We start from the raw sequence: 22,333 nt of genomic DNA, 5'->3' as shown, positions 1-22,333 counted from the left end.
TTTAAATTTTAGATTAATTAAGTGTACATTCGTACATAATATTATATTATATATATTTATGTTTTGACAGTTTTACGCATATCTCCTCATTCGTGTGTCGGGCTTAACGATCCTTCCTATTGATTTTATCGCGCCACACTCGCCAAGAAATGAACAGTTTCGTGAAATACGATCACGGGTCAATAGCTAGCGAATTTTTTGAACATACCCGTCGCACCGATGCCGATTTCCGAAGAAAGATCTACGACTTGAGTAAGTATTTTATAATGATAACCTACCTAACTGATGCTTATTTTTTCGAGGAAATTGTCCGCACACTTTTGATAACGATGCGCGCGGTCTGATGCCAGCGGCCATGATCGAATATACGTAATGTGCCGTTTTACACGGGATACGAGAAAAAAATGAAAATAATAATCGGACGAGTTTTTCAGTAATTCAAAAATTCGTCTGCTTGTCTTGCAAACGCAAAAGTTATGTGGAATGTTATTTCTTCGTTATTGCTGCGGGTCATGTGTCCCGGGGAGCATCGTCGAAAGCCAAAAAGTTTTCGTGCGGCTCACGTTTGTACGGGCCAAGACGGAATAACTTCCACCTGCAATTTCCTCAAAACATTCCACGGAGTCTTATTATTGTATATTATACTGCTGTACGGGTAGAATTTTACCTATCTACTTATCTAGATAAGTCCGAACACTGGGTGTCACCGATATCTTAATTGATTTTGCGAAGGTTACCGTTAAATCGTATTTGGTATATTATAGTATAATATGTTTTTGGAAAAAAACGTTTATTATACCGATAATAATATGTTCGCTGTACGAATGTGAGAGCAATTATTGCATTTTCAGTTTTTTTTCTCAGCATATTAAATAGGTACACTCCTATAATAATAAGCAAGGGTAAGGATTAATACATTTTAGGACACGAGTAAAATAACAAGCTTAGAGTGGATATTTTCAAATTGCTCCATGTTTATGCATAATATTGATAATCGTGCAAAACTATATCAATTAAAAAAAAAAATCAATATGTTGTCCACTATTCTGTATGATACTATACCATACTTGCCTCGTATTTAGTATTTCCAGTATTCGAAACTAAATACAACGATAAAATTAAATTGTTAAAAACTTAAAATTAAAGCTTATAAAAATGTACTGAAATTAGTTTTAATGTACATTTTTTTATATTTTTAAAAATATAACTTAGTTAAATTTTTTCAATTTAATTTCATTAATTTATTGCCAAGGTTTTTTCAACGCTAAGATATAATAAATATAGGAAAATATTTTTATAATTTAAATAAATAATAATTATATTAAATGTGTACATTTCGAGAGCATAATTTTTAATTTTTACGAACACGTCATTTGTATTCATTTTTAGTAGGTATACTCTTTTAGATTATTACGTTCTGACTGTTCTGAGGCAGAGAGGCCTGTATAATATGAGTTTAAATTTAAAACTTTTACAATTCAATTTAATTTTAACCAACTAGTGTTACCTATATTGCACGAAAAAAAAACATTGCTCTAGATTATAATTTTAAAGTTTTCCTTTAAATATCTAAAAGTTATGATGGATTTTTCAGACACTAAAATGTTTAGGGATAACAATAATTAATCAATTATATTGTGTGTAACTATTAACTAGGTTATGCAAACCTCCCTAACTGAAGGCTCACCGACTGCATTCTACCCGCAGATTCATTTCGTTAAAATAATAAGTCCAATAGGTAATGGCCTAATTGATTTAATTATAAATACATATTATTTTTTCATTACACGTCGTTTTCTGGTAATTAAAGTATCAACTAAATGTTGTTAACAAATGGTATTATACTTTACATAAGTGAATAATATATTGTAACAAAGTCTATACCTAATTAAATTAAATTTGTATATGTTATGAGTCCATGATCGCATACAGATATGGTTAATAGATATCTATGTATTTTTGTTAATTCCATCACGTAGGTACAAGTTATCTTTGAGCTCTTACAGTCCACGATGGTTTTTATTTTTTTAATATTCTAAAGCTGTTCATTGGTTCGTCGAATTCATGAATATGGATCTGTTATTTTGAGACGTTCCCACAGTAACTTACTCCTTTGTGCTTGAGGAGAGTTCGTCGCAGATTTCTGCACTTTGCTTGTTTTATTCTTGGAATTCCCCCCCCCCCACGGTTATACTCCTGTCCTTGGTAGTTTTAATTTATCCAACTTATTTGACCGCGGAAAAACTACAAACCTCTGGTTCCTCTCCAAACTTTCGTCGGATAGAATTGACAAACCTGAGGTTGGTATTGTCACAAATACATTTTAGGATTTCTTCCCAAAAAACAATATCAAACTTTTCTTTTTATTTAATATTCACCTCAACAAATAATTTTTCTAATGTATCTTTACACACCTCAGGTAACTTGAAAATATTGGCCCCGATTTCTAATAAATTCCTATTTTCAAATATTAATCCAAATAAAAGCTATCACTTTTCATTATTATTTTCTATTATTATCATAATAATAGAGATTCTTCATTATGTTTACTGTGTGCGTGTTCTTACTATAATATTTACCTGCTATTAATCACTATGTATGTCCATTTTTAGATTCTGAGTGAAACGATGAATGTATTGATTTTACAATGATGTGTGTTTTTTTTTTTATTTTTTTTTTTATTTTTTTATTTTTGTGTCTGTGTACACGATAAGTAGTCGAAATAATGCTTCGATTTTCGACTTCAGTATCTTGTTCGATGGGAAAGTGAATATCGTTGGTGCATTGGGGAGGTCAAAATTTTAATTTCCCAGTAGTTTTCAAAAGCGATGTGAAAAACAAAAGAAAAATTAAGGAAAAACGGGAATTTTTACGCAAAATCGATTTTTAACAAAATCGATTTTGGTTTTTGGTGTAACTCTAAAACAAATGACCGTAGATGCATGACATTTTCACTGGTTGTTTATATTTGCATTTTCTATACACCATAAAATTTACAAAATATTTTGACTCTTTTTGAGCTCTTTACGGCCATTGTCAGTTTTCAATTTTCTTAGTTTTTTTTTTCTATAAATATCAATAAAATTTTATCTGTTGAGTAAAAAAGCTTGAAAATTTAATAGAAGGCTCCTAGGTTATTGTTTCAAAGGCAGATGAAAAAAATTAAAAATCCTTAGTCACAGTTTTTAATTATAAGCATTTAAAGTTCAAATTTTGACAAAATACGGAAAAATCACGAAAAATAGCAAATTATTTTGATGAGAATTCATAAAAATTTTTCTTTTCAAATCTAAGATTTGAAAATGTAATATAAGATTACTCATAAGTTTGTCTACCTTTATCAAAAAAAAAATGTCTAGAAGAAACTTAAATTAAATTTTTATGAGCGTCTGAAATTTATATTTTTACAACATTTGATATTTACTCGATTTCTCATGTAACAATTTTCTTATTTTATTGTAATTAAAAAACGAATGACTGTAGATACTTGAAAATTTCACTGAATGTTTATATTAGCATTTTCTATACACCATAAAATGTTGAAAATATTTTGACTCTTTTTGAGCTGTTTACGGACATTGTCAGTTTTCAATTTTTTTAGTTTTTTTTCTATAAATATCAATAAATTTTTATTTGTTGGGTAAAAAAGCGTGAAAATTTAATATAAGGCTCCTGATATATCGTTCTAATAGCAGTTGAAAAATATTAAAAATACATAGGCACAATTTTTTTTTATAAGCATTTAAAGTTCAAATTTTGACAACATTTATCAAATTTATAATTTATTAATTATTTTGTAGTTAAAAATTTATAAATTTTTAACTTTTATGGCTAAGGATTGAAAATTTAAAACAAGGCTCCACGTAAATAGGTTATATTTAAATTACTTTATTCACAATAATATCATCAAATATACTTGGTAAAATCATAGGCTGACTGACCGTTTTCGCTCAGAATCGTTTTTCTTATACAATGATATTATATCATTGAATTCAAATTTAACACCATCCATTACAGCGACCCACTTGTAACCTACCGTACAGCAGAGCGACATCCACTTATCCACCTTTTTTATATCTCAATTGATTTTTGATTATTGTTCTACAAGTCAATCAACCGTTTAATTAAATACAATGGCCATTCACTTTGGCTATACATGTATTCAGACGTTTCTTAAACAAATCGTATACGGTTTTAATTACTTTGTTAAAAATCGTATTGACAGTCAAAATTAGTCAAATCAATACAATGTACGCTTCGAGTAAAAATAAATTATTCTATACAGGATGGATTTAATCACTGTAGACTGATAGAATAACATACGAACCGATAATCACCCAATTCTCCAATGTGTAAAAGACATAAGATTAAAATATTGAACATTTTTATCGTCTAATGAATTTACGACAATTTATTAATCAATCCCGTAAATCCCGAAATAGACCATACCGCGACGTTTACATTTTAGTCTAAACACTCTATAGATATATTAATTCCGGGTTAGCTATAAAGTATAATTTTATAAATCTTACACAGATATAATATTTTGTTCAGCAAAAATCTTTGTCGTTTTAATTAAGTCTGAAACACTTTACTCGTATACAACTTACTGCTCCCGGCTCGTGGTGGTTCTACGTATTATCTTCGTTGCGTTTGTAATATTTTATTGCAGATTACCCAAATAATTTATACCGGTTTTAAATCCATTCCAATTGCCTCCAATTCGCCCTAGGCCATCCGTTCCTCTTAATTCGTCGTAAATGTTATCTTTTATGCTAATTTCTTATCTTACTTTTGTAACCGTTCGCCCATTCCATTCCAACTCGTTCTTTACCATCATTATACGGTGTACAAATCACATTATTTCGTATTCAGTTATATAGTTTTATATATTTTTTATTATTATTACAATCCATTCACGTTTTTACCTCCAGCTAAAAACTATATTGACTAAATTCGCGTCAATCGAATTATGTAGGTACATTTATATTGTATAGTTATATTCCATAATAATATGGATACCAATATCATTAGCAAATCGTATTACTGGGAGTTATTCACGTTCACAATACGTTTTAAAAAAAGTTAAATCTTAAACATGACAACGTTTTTTTTATATTATTCCTAATGATGTGTAACTAACTTACATGACTAATGCTTATTTGCGTTTTTTCAACATTCTTGTAACGTGGATTCTTGGCTATTAATACTAAATAATATAAATATAGGTACAAATATCAAGACCAATATAATATGTACCACAGTATATCAAAGAATTGTTGGTGACATAATTTACTATCGTAAAGGAAAATATTTTCAATTAAATTAAATTTTAGTAACATATTTAGTAACTGTATATTATTATACTACACGGGGCGGAGTACACGCCATAATATTATTATAGTAGATTAAAAAAAAAAAATAACAAATCTATAAGGATATGATGATATTTTTATACTAAAATAATAATTAGGTACCTAAGTGTATATTAGTTTTTATTTTATTATAATAATTTTTAGTCATAGCTTTAAAACTATTATTCTATAAGTCTATAACACCATAATACTATAGTATATACTATGGAATATGTATGCATTTATGTATCACCTATTTAAATTACATCATATTATAGTCCAATAGACTAAAAGTAATTACCTATATTTTTTATAACATCAAATTTATTGTTTTACGCATTTATTATTGTATGGAAAATTACATTGTCTAATATAATATGACTGTTATGATAATTTAAAAATAGATTTTCATTTAATAAAAAAATATTTATTACAGTAATTTATTTGGTTTTTAGATTTTTTTGTGTTTACGATTTTAAGTATTTTACTTGGTATAATTTTTTTAATAATTTATCACTATACAAAGGTTTTGATTAAAAATTTTTTTTGGTAAAACTTTTATTATTATCTACTTAATTCCTAGTTGTAAAATTAATACACAATTTTAACTGTTTATTTTTTGTAATTTATTTTACGTGGGTAGGTATAATTTTAATTAATATTGATCTAAAAGTTAAGACATGTTGTTTATATAGTTAGTAGTTTTAATTGTCTTAATAGTTATGGATTTGATTTTAATGTTCATATGAGTTACTTAAGTGGTTTTACCTAGTTTTTAGTTTTATTCTATTAGAAAATTAAAAATTACGTTTTAATATAACGTAGCGTGACCCACATCAACAGAAAAATACATTTGGATCCTTTGCAGAACTACCCAGGGACTAGGGTAGAGTACCTATAGACTGCCACCACATGAAGTAGCTATCAATTTTTTTTTTTAGTTCTGAGTACTTTTAAAATACTAATAAGTGAATAATTTAGCCACTCGGGCAATATACATAATTAATTAAAAAATTGAAGGCTAATTCAATTCAACTAATTATATTTATTTTAGGTGGAATCTGACGAAGCAAAGTTATATTAAAACCAGGGCATTTAATCGATTAGGTTACCGCTAACCGGTAATTAATCCGAAATTTTTTTGGATACCGGTTACCGATTTTATACCGGTCCTGTTGCTAGTGGTAACCAATTACCGGTACTATATTCAAAATTACAGGTTACCGTTAGGTGATAACCGCTTCCAAAATATGTCGGTTACCGGAAACCGATTGAATACCGGTTTTCTAAAAAAAAAATTGTACTGCACCTTTGTACCCGTATACTTAATACAATATTCGTGTTGTTATAGGAATCAAGCTATTTTTAGATTTCCCAGTACAATATACGATGAGGGAGACCGGGACTATCGAGTACCGTCATTACCAACCAACGATATTTTATGTTATAGGTAGGTAGGAAATAGAAATGTAGAATACCAATTATTTGAATATTATTATTACGAGAATTTAGACTAGGGAAAAAAACAAAGATATAATATTATGATTTAAGAATTGTTTTAAGAAGTTATTATTTACAAAAACCATTAGTAGCTACGAGCGTGTACAATCATTTATGTAGCTAAAATAAATAAAACATGATATTATTATAGTTCATACGTAACATAGTAAGTATTTATAAATACCGGTAATCGGTTCTTAACATATAACGTTATTATAACGTTTTATGTTGGCTGAAAAATTGTCGCGGTAACCGGTAACCGATAACCGGGAGTACAAATAGGTTTATAATAACGGTAACCGATTATAGGTTCCCCAAAATTCCGGGAAATTACCGGTTTCAAGCCCTGATTAAGACACATGTGTATTACACTTTTTTTGGAACATAATTATTTTTTATTTTATTTTTTAAACGTCATGAAGTATTTGATTATTACATAATATTATTGTGTAATAGATACCTCCATATTATGTTATATTTTAAACATCCACTGTAAAGATATGTGTTATTATAACCTAACCTAATAAATTTAAAATTTATATTATTTCTATCAAACACTGTGACAGTAACTGTTATGTTATGTTATCAGAGTATTTACGTCTTCGTGTTATCATAGCATCGATCCAAGAAATACGCCTAACACATGTATATAATATTGTAGTTATATAATATGACGTATAGGTATTTCAAATTTTCAAAAATTATTTAAAATATTCTTTTAACACTCAATAGAATAAAATATTATTATGTATATTTCCTAACCCGGAAAATTCGTAATTTTGTAAATATTGCAATTGTAATTTAGGTGATGAATATTGTTTAAACACACATAAATAGGTACCGAGTGACCGTAAAGTGATAAAAGAATCCCCATGTTTAATAAACGTGTAAACGTTTTACCATCGTTACTGTCTCGTAAAAATCTGATTTTACGACTTATTTCAGGTATAGGTACCTTTTTGGAATAGTAAAAAATATTTTATATAGTTTGAAAGCAGCCATTAAAACACAATTGAGATCCTCGCGTGAGCATTAAATAAAAAGAAAAAAGATTTGTATCGTTATCTCGCAACTCATGCGAGTTTTATGTGCATATAAATTTTTTAAATTGAAGGGAATTGAGGGTAGAATTGATCGGGAACAGTAAGTCACTACAGATGAATCGATGACTAGAAAATGGCCGTTGGAATAAATTAATATAGATCGTGTATAAAATACAGATATCACATTATTTTTTAATTTGTATGATATTTCATGGATGCACGTTGGACACACAATTACCCAATCGTTTAGAATCTAACCTTACCATCGTTTGATTGTACATCAATTTTATATAGTTATTGTTAAATCTGTTCATATTATAATATGATATATCTACAAATATATTTCATCTTAATTGAACGAGATTTGAAAGTGAAGGGTCGGTAGATGGGTAGTCAGCAGAGAAAAAATGTGTGACATGATAATATAGTAGTTATGTCAATTGACTATTGTATACGATATAATATTACAATAATTGTTTTAATATTTGTTTGTACTATAATCTTGTATATTTATGTGTTGATTTATTAGTTGTATAATGTAAACATTATTATCGTACGATGATCCATAATTTATTTTTACATTAAAGCTTTTCTACCGAAAGATATTTAATTATCATATTGATGTTACATATTATATTTCTAGGTACTTATAACTCATGAAAGTTTGAAAAATAAGAACTTTCGCTGGAGTTGCTAATATAATATTTGATTAACTATTTAATACCATTTATTTTATGATCATTATTATATAATATAGGCACCTACATAAATATACTCAAAATCGATAAGTGAACATAATAATAAACAAACACTTTTGAATACAGTTACTCACTTAGAATATAACATTTTTTTTGTTTAATCGCTTGAGCCGAAGCTTTAACCTTGTAGTTTATACATTTTATTTTGATTCAATTTGTATTTTAATATTGATAATTTTATTTTATTTTAACTACTAAGGAGAAAATATTGTTTTTATTCAAACAAAATTAATTTTATATTTACTAAGACAGTAAGAGACGTATTCTAATTACAGAAATAATTTCTGAATAATTGCGAGAGTCATTAACTAGAACTGTGGGAGTTATTGTTAATTTTTTTTTTTTTTTTAATGTATCATTATAAATTTGATTAATATATTGTATTATTATAAAATCTAAAAAAAAAAGAAAAAGAAGTTAGGATAACATTCAACAGTCGTTGAAACTACAATTTTTGGAAAAATAAAAACTCGCTTTCCTGCAGTAATAACGTTAAGAACTAATAATATTCAATATGTAAACAACTGAACTTTAGAGGCGGAACTCTCGACTTATAAAAGTATAAATAAATAATGAATAGAAAATGTAATTTGAATGATTATACGAACTATATATGAATGAATTTTGAATAAAAAAAGAAAAAACCATTTCGTTATTTTGACAAATCTGTAGTGTATACAATACTACGCTCTATCTAAATTTCATATGCGTTCGTTCAATCATACATACCCATGTGAAAGGTCGAAGGATTGATACCAAGAATTATATTACAATTGAACAATTGTATTTTGAGAGAAGAAAAAACACTCACAGACATCATTGTAAAATTAATAACTTCGTCGTCTGGCTCAGACTCTAAAAATGTCTAATACCACACGAGCCTTTTACGTTGTACGTATAATATAATATGTAAAATATACATAATAACCATTTATGCTTTTGTATACCTATACGCGTTACACCGGTATAATAATAATATTATGTATTATTATTATTATTATTATTATTACTATTATTATTATTATTATTATTATTATTATTACTATTATTATTATTATGTATATAAAATGTACGAGGTTTGTTTTTAGTTTTACATACATACCAATTAACGTAAGTAGAGCGTTTGACATAATATGTGTATGATATATTATTATTCTTAATATACGCATATTATTATAAAACATAATATGATATTTTACGAATAATATCTGGAGAAGACATACAAGGATAAATTACATTTCATAATTATAAACTACGCGCAATACTAATATGTTGTAGTAAATAATCTAAACACATAATCTCTCTTAAACGCAAAACAATATTTCTGGTTTGTTTTTCCTCCATTTTAATATAAAGAAAACTTCAATCTATTTACGATAATGTATTTTTCTAATATTATTGTTCATATTATCAACTAATATAATGTTTTTAAAAACAATTAATTATTTCTCAGCATTTATAGTTGGTACGTCAACATTAAATCAACTCTAAATTTTGGTATACATCGATATTTTGCCGACCACATATCTCTAAAGACGATAATATAGATATAATTTTTTTAAGATTATTGAAAATATAAAATAACTATAATAAATCTGATGAAAAAAGAAATGACAATAGTGGTGTAATAGAAGGGAGTGTCCAGTAAAATTAAAACTACTTCTATCATACAAACTCAAGATTTGTTTTTGATTTTTTTTTTAAATTTAAATAGAGGGAATATGACGTTTATTAAGACGACGAGGAGGATATTCTCGTCATGTGTTAGAGCAGGGCTTTTAAAATTTTTAAGTAGTGACTAGTGACCCATTATTATTAAAAATCTCGTGAGCAGCATTCTTTTAAAAAAACAACATATATTTAATGATTGATAAAGTATTACAAAATACACCATATGCGTAAAATCTGTTCGTTTGCCTCAAACATAAAGTGGGCTACGGGTTGAAGACCCCTTGCAAAGCCAGTGCTTTGATTTTTGAAGCCTTGTGCAATTTTTTAAAAGTGAGGCTCCTCCTGCGCTGGATACATCGCCGGTGCAAGCGATGCATTCCACTAGGGCCCCGAAACGTTGAAATGTTTGTGGCCCCCAATAATATGGATATCAAAATACTATAAACTAAAATAGTAAGTATATGCATGGGTAGTTTTTTTTCGAATAGTGTTTTCAGATTTTGGGTTTGAAATTTAGAATTTTATTTAGATTTTTTTCTATAAATGTTAATAAAAATTGTTTTGCTCGGTTAAAAAGCACTGTACACGTCTTGACACTTACTGTACAGCGTTCACCTGCTTTCCCTTTTTTTTAAAACCATATTTATTTTTTCAACACAAACCGAGGAAAGGAACATAATATTTTTATTCAAACTATATAGATTATATAAATTCTAAGTTCCCACAGCAAAAAGTATCTATAAAAACTGTTATGAAAGATACTAAGTTACAAATACCTAATAAAACATATTTTGAGTAGTTATAGATTTAAAATATTATAAATAACAATTTTTCAAGTAGTTTTCCAGACGTTTTATTAAGTACTTGCGTTATTTGTATTACGATGCCTGCAATTACTGATGGAGTAGAAAAATAATTTTCAAACTAAAACTTATATTACCTATTACAAGTAATATTTGTACGTCGAGGTCGTTGAGTAGCGATTGAATACTAGGGAGCGTTAGCTATATACAACGAATGGATTGTAATGAATGGAATAATTGTAAGTTACATGGTTCTGCTACATCCATTCCATAATCCATAGGTCTGTAATGAATGATAGTTAATGTAAGTATCCCAGGTTAATCTCTTAGCAAAATGGAATTCTATATATTTTACCGAGTTATTTATTGGGATTTGTTGGTTATATATATATAAAGGGGGGGGGAGTAAAAGTAATGCAAGTAGATTAATTATTTTCGATAATTTCTCCTCCATAAACTGTACTATTCTTGTAGATTTTTTAGGTGGTCTTGAAAATTTTCTGTAACAAGGTTTATGTACTAGTACTAAAAGCAATTTTTATAACCCCGATTGCTATTTCTTATTTAAATTTTATTTGTCTGTATATTTACATCGTTTATATATTTTTAACTATATTTGTTATGTATTCTAGGAATTTCGAATTGTTTTGTTATAAGGATTAAAAATCAATTTTATATATTTCACAATCCTTTTTTTTTTTTAATACTCAAATCTTATTTTTTTATGGACATTATTATATAACAGTCCAGTCAATAATTTTGTGCAAATTTATATAATAGCTGTATTAATAATATTATAAACAATCATACATGAAACATACCATAGTTATAAATCGACGTAAATAACAAAATATATAACAACGTGATAATAGAATATTATATTTAAACTGTAATATTAAACAATTATTCTTTATTATTTTTAGGAATCGCGATGTACAAGACGACGTATAAAAAATCGTTCTATTGGCCGGAACATATACCCAAATCCAATGTTCATCAGTTAGTATTAACATTTTTAAATATTTATAAATATTGTTGGACACATTCTCACAAATATTTCATTTTTTAATTCCAACGCAGACTGCATTTACTCACCATACGCAATATTATTAGATTATATTTGTACATTATAATATGTAATATGTTCATCACAAATTCATTAGCTTCTAGTTAAAAGACGTTTTATAAACGAAAGCTACTCATTTATAAAAATAAATACATATACTTAATTGTTTGACTTTTATATTGAGTTCTAAGGGTTAGGCACAATATAACTTACTATACGAGATAGGCGTATTCGCGTATGGGACCAAAATATATATAATTAAAATTATGTAAAATTATATTAATGGTTCATTGAAGTTTTTCATATTTTATTTTGATGTGTACAGTTAAAATTGAAAAAAAATTATTTTATTAAAGGGTCGAACCTGGGTTCACCATGATACCAAAGCCAAATGAAGATGAGTACAAACAGCTGTACATGCCTAAAATTTTGATACACAGAAAGCTAAGTGAAAATAAAAGAATTGTACCACCTTTGGAATACTCGTCTAGTGCACCGCCAAAAGTATGTATCTAACTGATATTTTACCATTGAATGTAATAACTAATAATATTTTCAATATAACTAGAAAACCTTTAACTTCTATAAACAATTTAATATATTTTTTTAAAGATTATGAATAAAAGTAATTAATTTTCATGTACCTAATTTTAATATATTATATTATTTATCATACATATTTTATACCTATAATATATTCATGGTCTAGATTTTTAGTATTAGATAAATCATATGAAACCGCGTATGTGTATTAGTGTCAATAATTTCAAGTACACTGAGCTTTATTTAATTACATCGCGTTGGAACGGAATAGTTTTGTTTCCGTTTGATTCTGTTGATTAAAACTTTTATAGTGAATCTCGCTGAAAGGTTATATTTAACGGCGTATGAAACGAATAATATTGTATGATCTTGTCCGATTTATAGGTCTATGTTCTATAAAACTATTAAACTATACAACATGTGGTGAACGATATGCATTATATATCTCTGTCAAAATTAAAGTAAATTAATCGATGAATGTAAACGATTGGTTCAAACAAATTAAGGAACATTTTAATAAACACCAACCTACCTACCGAAACAGACTGAAACAAAAAACCAATAATTGCGTACACATCAAATAGGTACTTCCTGTGTTTAGGTTTAAAATATCGTCTACCCATTCATGTGAAAAATATAATAGAATATATAATAGGGAGATCCATTTTACGCAAGACACTCATTATTTTAAAAAACTATTAAAGTTATTAAAAATATGTTTTTTTACATTATTTTAAATCATTAAAAACGACATTTTTCTAAATAAATATATAAATATTTTTCACTCATTTTTATCGTTATCATTTTTAAAATTGTTGAATGGCAAAATACATTTTTAACTATGCTTTTTTCAATAGCAGAATATTTTTTGAGATACTTCAATACAAAAATATAGTTTTTTGGATGGGTTGCTTATGAGTTATAACTTATAAGTATTTAAAGCTGTGATGAGCAGAGTGGTTCAGGGTACCAGAAAAATGTTGGTCCACTATTCCGCTCGTCTAAACTTAAAATATTTAACTCAAAAACTAAGTGTTCGAAATTTGATTTATATAGATCAAAATACTCTAAATAATATAATATGAATTAAAAACGTAATTTGATTCAAAAAAGTAAAAAAGAACTTAAGATTTAATTATGAGGATAAAAAATAGCAAAAAATATTTAATTTTTTTTATAAAAATATTGTTGTTTTGTAATGACTTACAGTTATGTAAACATAATATTTTCCAAGACGTCAGAGTTTTCTGGAAATAATGAGTGTCTTACGTTAAATGGATCATATCATTCCTAATATATAATAATCTAAGTGTATATTTAAGTTTAGAAACGCTATAAATTATTCAAATGTTGAATTTATTTCAAAAAGCAGCTCGCAGCGTACAATAACGAGGGGTCGGAAATCTCTATTTAAATACACTTTTTGGCGAATTTCGGTTCATGTGTTTTCGTTTTACTCTCCCGAACAATAGACCGACTGAAGTAGCGTGGACTTTGAACGGTTCGACAAACATTAACGTTCCGACGGTCCGATTTAGATGAAATACAAAGGTTTCTGCAGTATTTCGGTTTTGTGTAACGTGCATACACGGGTCGTAATTCAAAAGTCAGCTATAAATAAAATATACTACAAGAGTCCGGTATATTATATATTATTATATTCCAGAAAAAATGTAATTATGTTTTTTTTTTTTATATATAATATATTATGAAAGTTATGCAGACTTAGTTTGAGAATACTTAAAAAAAAAATAAATTCAATAACTATAATCGTAAACTTCAATACAATATGGGTGAGATAAAATTTAAAAAAAAAAAGTATGATACGACATGTGTTTGAATGTGGAATATAATTAATCCATCGTTCATTGTTTCGTGTACATGCATTAATAAAAAAAAATATGAATGAACATAATATTATTACATATTATTTAGAAACAGCATTCGAACTTTAAACAAACAATAAAAAATGCATTATTTCAAATAATCGACCTAGTAACCTATATTGTTGATAATCTCGAATGCACTGAAAACTATTTATAAACGGTTCGCCTTGAATTCATTATATTATGTATAGTATAATACATATTAATTATCAAGCTGACTTATAGTTTTTTATTTAGGTAATTGTTTGTATTTATCTATCTTCAATATTGTGTGCATCTCAGCTTATTATTATATAGTATTATGATTTACGATGCTATATTTTGATATTTTATTTAAAAACTATACCCTGCTATTTCTATTGGTATCCAATACATATATATATATATATATATATATATATATAATATATTTTTTTCGGACTTACAACATGCAGATGGGGGCAAACAGAGTAATAAGATTGTCATTGCTTGAATTTAAAATACTATTAAACTCATAGAAATAAATCGTAATATTATAGTGTCTATTCAAATTAATTGCACCGTACTTAAATTTTAAATAAGTACTCAAAAATATTTGTTCCATACATTTCTCGAGGCTGTACGATGCCATTAACATTTAAATCTGTTAAAATAAACTTAAACACAGGTATGCCATTTATTGTTCTTATCCTTGGATTTTGAATTTAATTAAAATTTATTGTACTAAGCATATAAATAATATATATGTAATCTTACCTTTCTACGCAGTTTGTTAGTGTAAAAAGTATAAATACATAAAATTAATTTTTTTATGATGATTAGGTACCTATGTAGGTATATAAAATAAAATATATAATAAAACTAAAAATATATAGGTACTATATAAGTTTTTATTTAAATTGGATAAGTACAAAATTTAATTAGTGAAAACCAGCATAAAAAATAGTTCATGTATAAAATAAGTGATTACTGCCCATCAAGAAAAATATTATTTTAAATTTTGAAACTCTTAATCAAGTATAATTAAATTTTAAGTAAAGTTGATTAATACCAGCTCCTTAATAAAACATTATATTATATATTTTATATATTATTATTAATATTTATCTAATTTAAAGTTGGTTATAAAACCTAATTTTAATTTTAGATTTAAACTTATTTAAAGTTATTAAAAATTAATGAAAACATAACTTATTATTGTAATTAATATAAAAAATATTAATATGACACATGAAATAGTACTGAATTTAAAGAACTAACTTTTTAAATGTAAAATGTGGTATATAGCCAATATAAGTATAAAGAAATATTGTGTCAAAGAAAAAATATTTATTCTTTATTAACTTTCAGTCTGTCACCGCTGGTGTTACATTTTATTCAAAAAAACAGTCATTCGACATTTTTTTGTTTGTCCAGAATAACAATTTGGGTTTCTTTCCCTCTGGCCATAATTATTATAAATTCTTATTTCAAAATGACGAACTATAAAGAGAAATATATAATAAAGTATCCCAAATGAAATTGAATCAAATAATCAGTAACGACCAATAAAACTAGATTTACAAAATCGTGCAGTTATTGGTAGTTCTGACACTTGTCATGCTAAATAATTATTTTTATTATTCACTCTAAAACAAAATTTAATCAACAATCATCAACTACAGTGTCAAGACGAGGATTTAAATTATTCCAATACATACGAAAGATCTTTGTACCAAGAGAGCTATATAAATTGGACGCCAAGTCAAGCGCATAAAAAAGGTTCAGCTAAAGTTATATACATGTTTTTCTTCGTTCCCTTTATATATATATATATTGATTGGTTTTATTTTTTCGCTTATTCGCTAGAGGAAACACCAGAAGAGTGGGCTCAGAAATGGAGGAACGAGTGTCACAACGTTCGAGATGCCGACGATTTAGTGCAGGACTTATCGAATCGAATTATCAAATCGCGAAAGATGATATTAAGTAGAAAGAAGATCGGCTATGCTTAGTGAGGGGTACTGTTTTACAGATTAAACATTTTGATAGAAACGTTTTGATAGTTATTACATTTTTAATTTAAATTTATAAAAACAAACAGTTATTGATTTTTATTTAGTAAGCAAATTTTAAAATAAATTCATTAGATAAATAAACAATTTTGACCACTAGGAGGAGCTTATAATTGTAAAATGTATATATTATCTGTTTATATATCTAGTATCTGCTGAGTATAATTATGGTATCAAAAAATTAAATATAGGAGAATTCAACGTGTTGTGTTTAATTTTAATTTTGCAATGTGTAATTATTTATTAATTTTATTAAAATTTTTATAAACAAAAAGTAAAATGTATAATATATAATATATTATACGAGTACCTAGCACAGATTGAGATATGCAGTAAACAAATATAATTTGTTAAATTTAAATTTAATTTTTAATCGTTAATAGATTGAAAACCAAGTAAATAACATTTTAATAAGGATGACAAATTTAATTCTTTGAACTGTACAATATTTGATATATAAACGTACTTATACAGTGTACCTATAATCTTTTTTTTTCTCAACACTTTTTTTGACCGAAATGTGTATGCTTGTATACTTTTTTATTAAAATATGCAAAAATATGCAGCATAAAAAGTTGAAATTTAATCAATTATGTAATGATTTATGGACACTCGTGTATATGATGTTGAAAATAGCAACATGCATTTTAAGCAAAATACGGTCATTAATTATAATAATATTGTTTCTAAAATTCTCGTTGAAAGACAACAAATAATTGAGAACACCAAAAATATTTTTGGCTGTTATTTTCTTATAAGTCAACTAAATTTCAATTTGTATTATTATGATCATTGTAACTTTATAATGTATCTAAATATATAATATACATTATTATTCAAATGTATAGAAAATAATGAAATTGAATATAATATAACAAACTATTACATTGTTATATTATTTTTCATATTTACTACTTAGAATAATATGTATAAGCCATAAAGTATAACTATTATAAGTATTTAATTTTATGTAATAATCGGTTGCGGGAGTAATATTTAAATTAACTTTACCCAACCGTGAAATTGGATAAAAAGTAATTTTTCTGAGTAGTCTTACGAAGAGTATATAATTTTGTTGTGGAATCAAAATTTATATTTTATAAGTAGACTTACTTAAGTTATTTAACATTCAGATATATTTAAGATTCAATTATCACACTGAGAAACGACGAATGATATTATTCAGACATAATTAAATCTTAATTAAGAAATGTAATTATAGCTTTGCACTATTAGATTAGTTTAGATATGAATTGGACAACTAGTTATCAACAGATAGTAAAATTACAATACATATTATATACATATACGATATACCTAATTTAAACACTTTATCGAGCTGTATCAACACATTCAATATGTTGAAAAATGTAAACTTAATAATAATAATATATATACATTGACAAGTTTATATGCAACGAATTTTAGGAATCATAAACAAATTGTTGACTAGAAACTTCCGTTTCTTAAAATTATATTGTTATTGTTTTGTGTTGTACAACGTTCATAACAATACTATGACAATAGTGAGGAGAGCCCTCAGTTTTTGAGCAAACTAAATTCCTGTTTCTATTGTATATTTTATTTTATGTATAATAGCTGGTCCCGCGCACTTCGTTGCCCGTAAAAATGACAACTTTAAAAAAAAAATTGTGATTGTTCAACTCCTTTTGGGTGTAACTCGCTGCAGTAAGTGCAATTCAGCCACCCTAGTAGGTAATCCGACTACGTCGGATCGCGGACAATTTGAGACAGCATAATATCAAGTAGGCAATCCACCACACCCGCTGATATGAGCTATAAGTGCAAGTCAGCCGCCCTGGTTGGCAATGCGTGAAAATTCGATTTTATGCACACTTGTACTGATCTAACCGACTAACCAATGGCAACCAATATTATATTATAATATACAAAATAATAATAATAATAATAATAATTTCTACTATTACCATTAATTATAATCTACAACCAATGACAACCATTTATAAACAAATAAAAAGTTTCAATTCCCACAGTTAATCTCAAATTTATTGTTTGTGCACCTCTGATTTACATTTTTTCGTGACAAAATGTAGCTCATCTTCTTCTCCAAGGTATAATCTATCTATGCACCAAATTTCATCGCAGTCGGATGAACGGCTTAGGAATGCATGGAGGACAGACAGACAAACATTCATTTATATATATGTATATATAAAATAAAGACATATAGGTATTTAGGTAATATATTTTTTTTCACTACAGAAAAAATACGCGGGTTTCATCATGTTGTCGGGGTATTAATATATCTTATATATTTAGTTATAAATTATTATATTTAATATGCCTATTTAATAATATAATAATATATTGAATACTTATGTATAAACAATTTGAAGATATTTTTTATAAATTGGTACCTACCTATTGTTAAATACTTTAATCAAATTTAGTGCAGCTACTAATTGTCCATTAAAATTATTTAAAATTTGTAAAATTTATGAACAACAAATCATCGAGTACACCGCAATCACAAACTTTTAATTAAATAATTCAATTCCAGTTCTCAGCGATTTAGTAAAATTGTTTGCACTTTATCAGTTACCAATTAGGTATATTTTTAAAATGGATATCCATAACTTGGATACCATTTAAAAGCTTCAATAATGTCGTAAGAAAGAAAATATTGAATATTTAAGGCACAGTTAAATTACATTAAATGTCAAACAAAGCTACAGGATGGTAATCCGTTAACTTTTATGATTTGTTATGATCATTATTAAATTATATACTGTACATATTTATTTTTAAGGCAATAATATTTCAATTGTATACCATAAATTAATATTATATTGTTTTGAATGATAGATATAACCTATTATACTTATTTCTTTGATTAATTTTGTGATTTTCAGGGAAGTTCAACGAATTAAAAACCATTTTTTATTTATATTTAACATAATTATTGACTATTGTAGACATGAAATCATTCTCAGAATCAAAAGGTTCTAATTAATAATATCAAATTGTTCAGGAGAGAAATTTTTAACTTCAAAAAATATTAAATCTTCTTTTGTAATAAATGGATTTTGATGATATTTATGTATAAAAATTAACAAAGTTGTTCTGCGCTAAGTCTAGTAATTTGAGTTTTTGCTAATCATAATAGCATGTTAAAAACCGATACACTAAAAAGTGACAGTTAAGAACCAAAAAGTTCTACAGATGTTCAACCTTTTGGTCGTGAATATATTATTTTCACTTAGTTAGTACTTTTTTGTTCAGAATTAAATGTTTTCCTGGAAACGAAACTCGGGTTAACAAGAGAGAATGTGACGTATAATATGATTTATAGAATTTTGTATTTTGCTGATAAATTTACTGTAGCTCATTATAATATTGTATTATCATATAATACAATTATTGTATATGTAATTAACATAATGACTATGAGAAAATACTTTTTGGTTATTGCTAATTTGTTTTATTATGTAGATTGAACCTGTTGGTTTTACCGCTTTAATTTGGAAAGAACCCACATTTTCTAAATATTTCATTATTAAAATATAACTAATTTGTAAATTGTTTTAATTTATAATATTTTGGTTCTCGATAACTTTTTAAAGAATGTGCTAATTTGGTCGTGTATGGGCTTGAATTATAGAACATTTATATCTAAACCCATGTATACAAGGAAGCGGGTTTTAAGAAAAAAGTTGATACATTTTTGTTAAGAGAACACGACGTGTGAAGTGGTAGTGTACGGTTTGTCACTAATATTTAGCTGACAATGCGTGTAATATAGTAAAATATGATTTGTTTATTTGTTAAATTCAACAATCTTATTGTGCTTCAAAATATTAAATTTAAATCATGGGTTACTATTTAAGTAAAATAAAAACCCTAAGAAAACTAAGTTATAAGCTATGAGAAAAAAAAAACATTAACATAACTGTGGGGAAAATGTAGAACCTATACCTACTTCAAAGTCATAAGAAGGTTTTTATTCTGGATCACTGCAAAACTTGACTGAGAAAATGAGTGTTGCGGGTTAAATGGGTCTCTTGGCATGTACATATATATCAAAAGTAACCGGAGACATTTTAGTGGATTTTCTACCCACGGCCAACATAATAATTACATCCCAACGTAAATTATATTCTGATACAAATAGTGCACTCCCTGTGGACAAATGTTGACTATGTGAATTAGTGACCTAGTAAATTTCTATTCTGTTTTAACGTTAAAGAAATATGAAACACTATTACCTACCGATCATTTATTACGACTTTGTAAAATATTATCCTCGACGGATGCTTATGGGCTCATAACCTCTCGTGGTAAATAAATTCGTGTTATTTTTTTTTTCTCTAAAACGAAAATATGATGACACCAAAAGTGCCTTATTAGTTGTAGTAGTGCTCCAAAGTTATTGTATACAGACTGGAGTTGTTGTAGTATTATAGGTCTATTATTACTATGGATTCGAATGTACACATCACAGACACGATATCATAAAAAACAAACAGGTATACAAACAGCTGCAGCGGGTGCCTTCGCCTCAGTCCCAATTTTTTTATTTTTTACCAATGACATGTATACCTTTACCCAAAAACACTATACGTATGGACCCAATTATTATTTCTGTGTAGTTAAATATTAAAATATTGAATTACTTTTTTACTTTGCTTGCTTAATTAAAAACGTTTTTAAAATTTCTAAAATTAATAGTCGTAAGTAACAAAGGTATGTCGATTGTGTGTAATATCAAAATTTTTTTTTATCCTCATTTTTGGTATATGTGTCGTAGAATCAAAACGTTATTTACCAATACATAACTGGTTGCAACAAGTAAGTAATTATTTTTGATTTCCACATAACCTAGAATGGATCACACGTCTATATAATAATATTATCTATTAATTATTGTAAAGTACACCTTGTAAATTAGTTATTAGGTATTATTATTATACATAATGTAACGAGTAAATAGTAGGTAATAACCTTCAGATGGTATCAACTAATAATGCAATAACTGTTGATCTAATAATTTTTTTACAAAAGTACGAAAATTAATAAATTCATAATTGGTTCATTATATTTGTCAGTTATTTCCTTAGACCTATAAAAAAAAATGGACTGCTAGTAGAAAGACAGATACTGAATCCAACACATTGTTAGAAGGAAATAAAGCATAAAAGAAGATATCATAGAAGAACAAATAATTTTCGATTGATCACCGTACCCAACATTTGCTTATTATTCCATGATATATTGTTTTTTTCTTTTATGATTTTATTTAAGTATTCTCTATTTCTTTCATATACATATTAATATATCTATGATCTCTTTCTGACAATCTTGTCTTTTTTTATGTAATATTTTTCACGTTTTCATATTTTATCATTATTACGAAAATTGTTCAATCGTCGGTGGAATTTTAGTAATTTATATTTTTCGCGTTAAAATGCAACAGATTATATACGATGTTCAGCCTAGGTTAGGACGTAAGTATGTATCGTACAATACCATCGACTAAATATTATAACAACATGTTTGCAGAAAAGGGCTTAATGCAGGCTTTTGTTTTGGTTTACATCATGTGCCTTAAAATGTACATTTAATACACGAATACGTTTAATAAATGTAAATACTGTAAATATTTTATATCCGAATCACAACGTTCGCCGGCTTAGT

The 22,333-nt window shown here is 26.7% G+C and overlaps 1 protein-coding gene across 1 annotated transcript; it reads left to right on the top strand.

The window, feature by feature from the left end:
• Window positions 1-39: 39 nt before the first annotated feature.
• Window positions 40-17,114, top strand: LOC132939891 (uncharacterized). Its single transcript, XM_061007302.1, has 5 exons — window positions 40-252; window positions 12,053-12,128; window positions 12,552-12,699; window positions 16,268-16,364; window positions 16,452-17,114. The coding sequence occupies exons 1-5, from the start codon at window positions 150-152 to the stop codon at window positions 16,595-16,597; spliced, it is 570 nt and encodes a 189-aa protein (XP_060863285.1). The 5' UTR covers window positions 40-149; the 3' UTR covers window positions 16,598-17,114.
• The last annotated feature ends 5,219 nt before the right edge of the window (window positions 17,115-22,333 follow it).

Source organism: Metopolophium dirhodum, chromosome 2, assembly GCF_019925205.1.
Source record: "Metopolophium dirhodum isolate CAU chromosome 2, ASM1992520v1, whole genome shotgun sequence".
Classification (NCBI taxonomy): Eukaryota; Metazoa; Arthropoda; class Insecta; order Hemiptera; family Aphididae; genus Metopolophium; species Metopolophium dirhodum.
This window is presented reverse-complemented; position numbering and strand designations above follow the sequence as displayed.

What these genes read in the sequence shown, in the direction of transcription:
- LOC132939891 (XM_061007302.1), top strand. Translation starts at nt 150, where the DNA reads ATGAACAGTTTCGTGAAATACGATCACGGGTCAATAGCTAGCGAATTT. An exon ending in CCCAAATCCAATGTTCATCA is followed by an intron (nt 12,129 to 12,551) that starts GTTAGTATTAAC and finishes ATTTTATTAAAG; the next exon opens with GGTCGAACCTGGGTTCACCA. An exon ending in AAGTCAAGCGCATAAAAAAG is followed by an intron (nt 16,365 to 16,451) that starts GTTCAGCTAAAG and finishes CTTATTCGCTAG; the next exon opens with AGGAAACACCAGAAGAGTGG.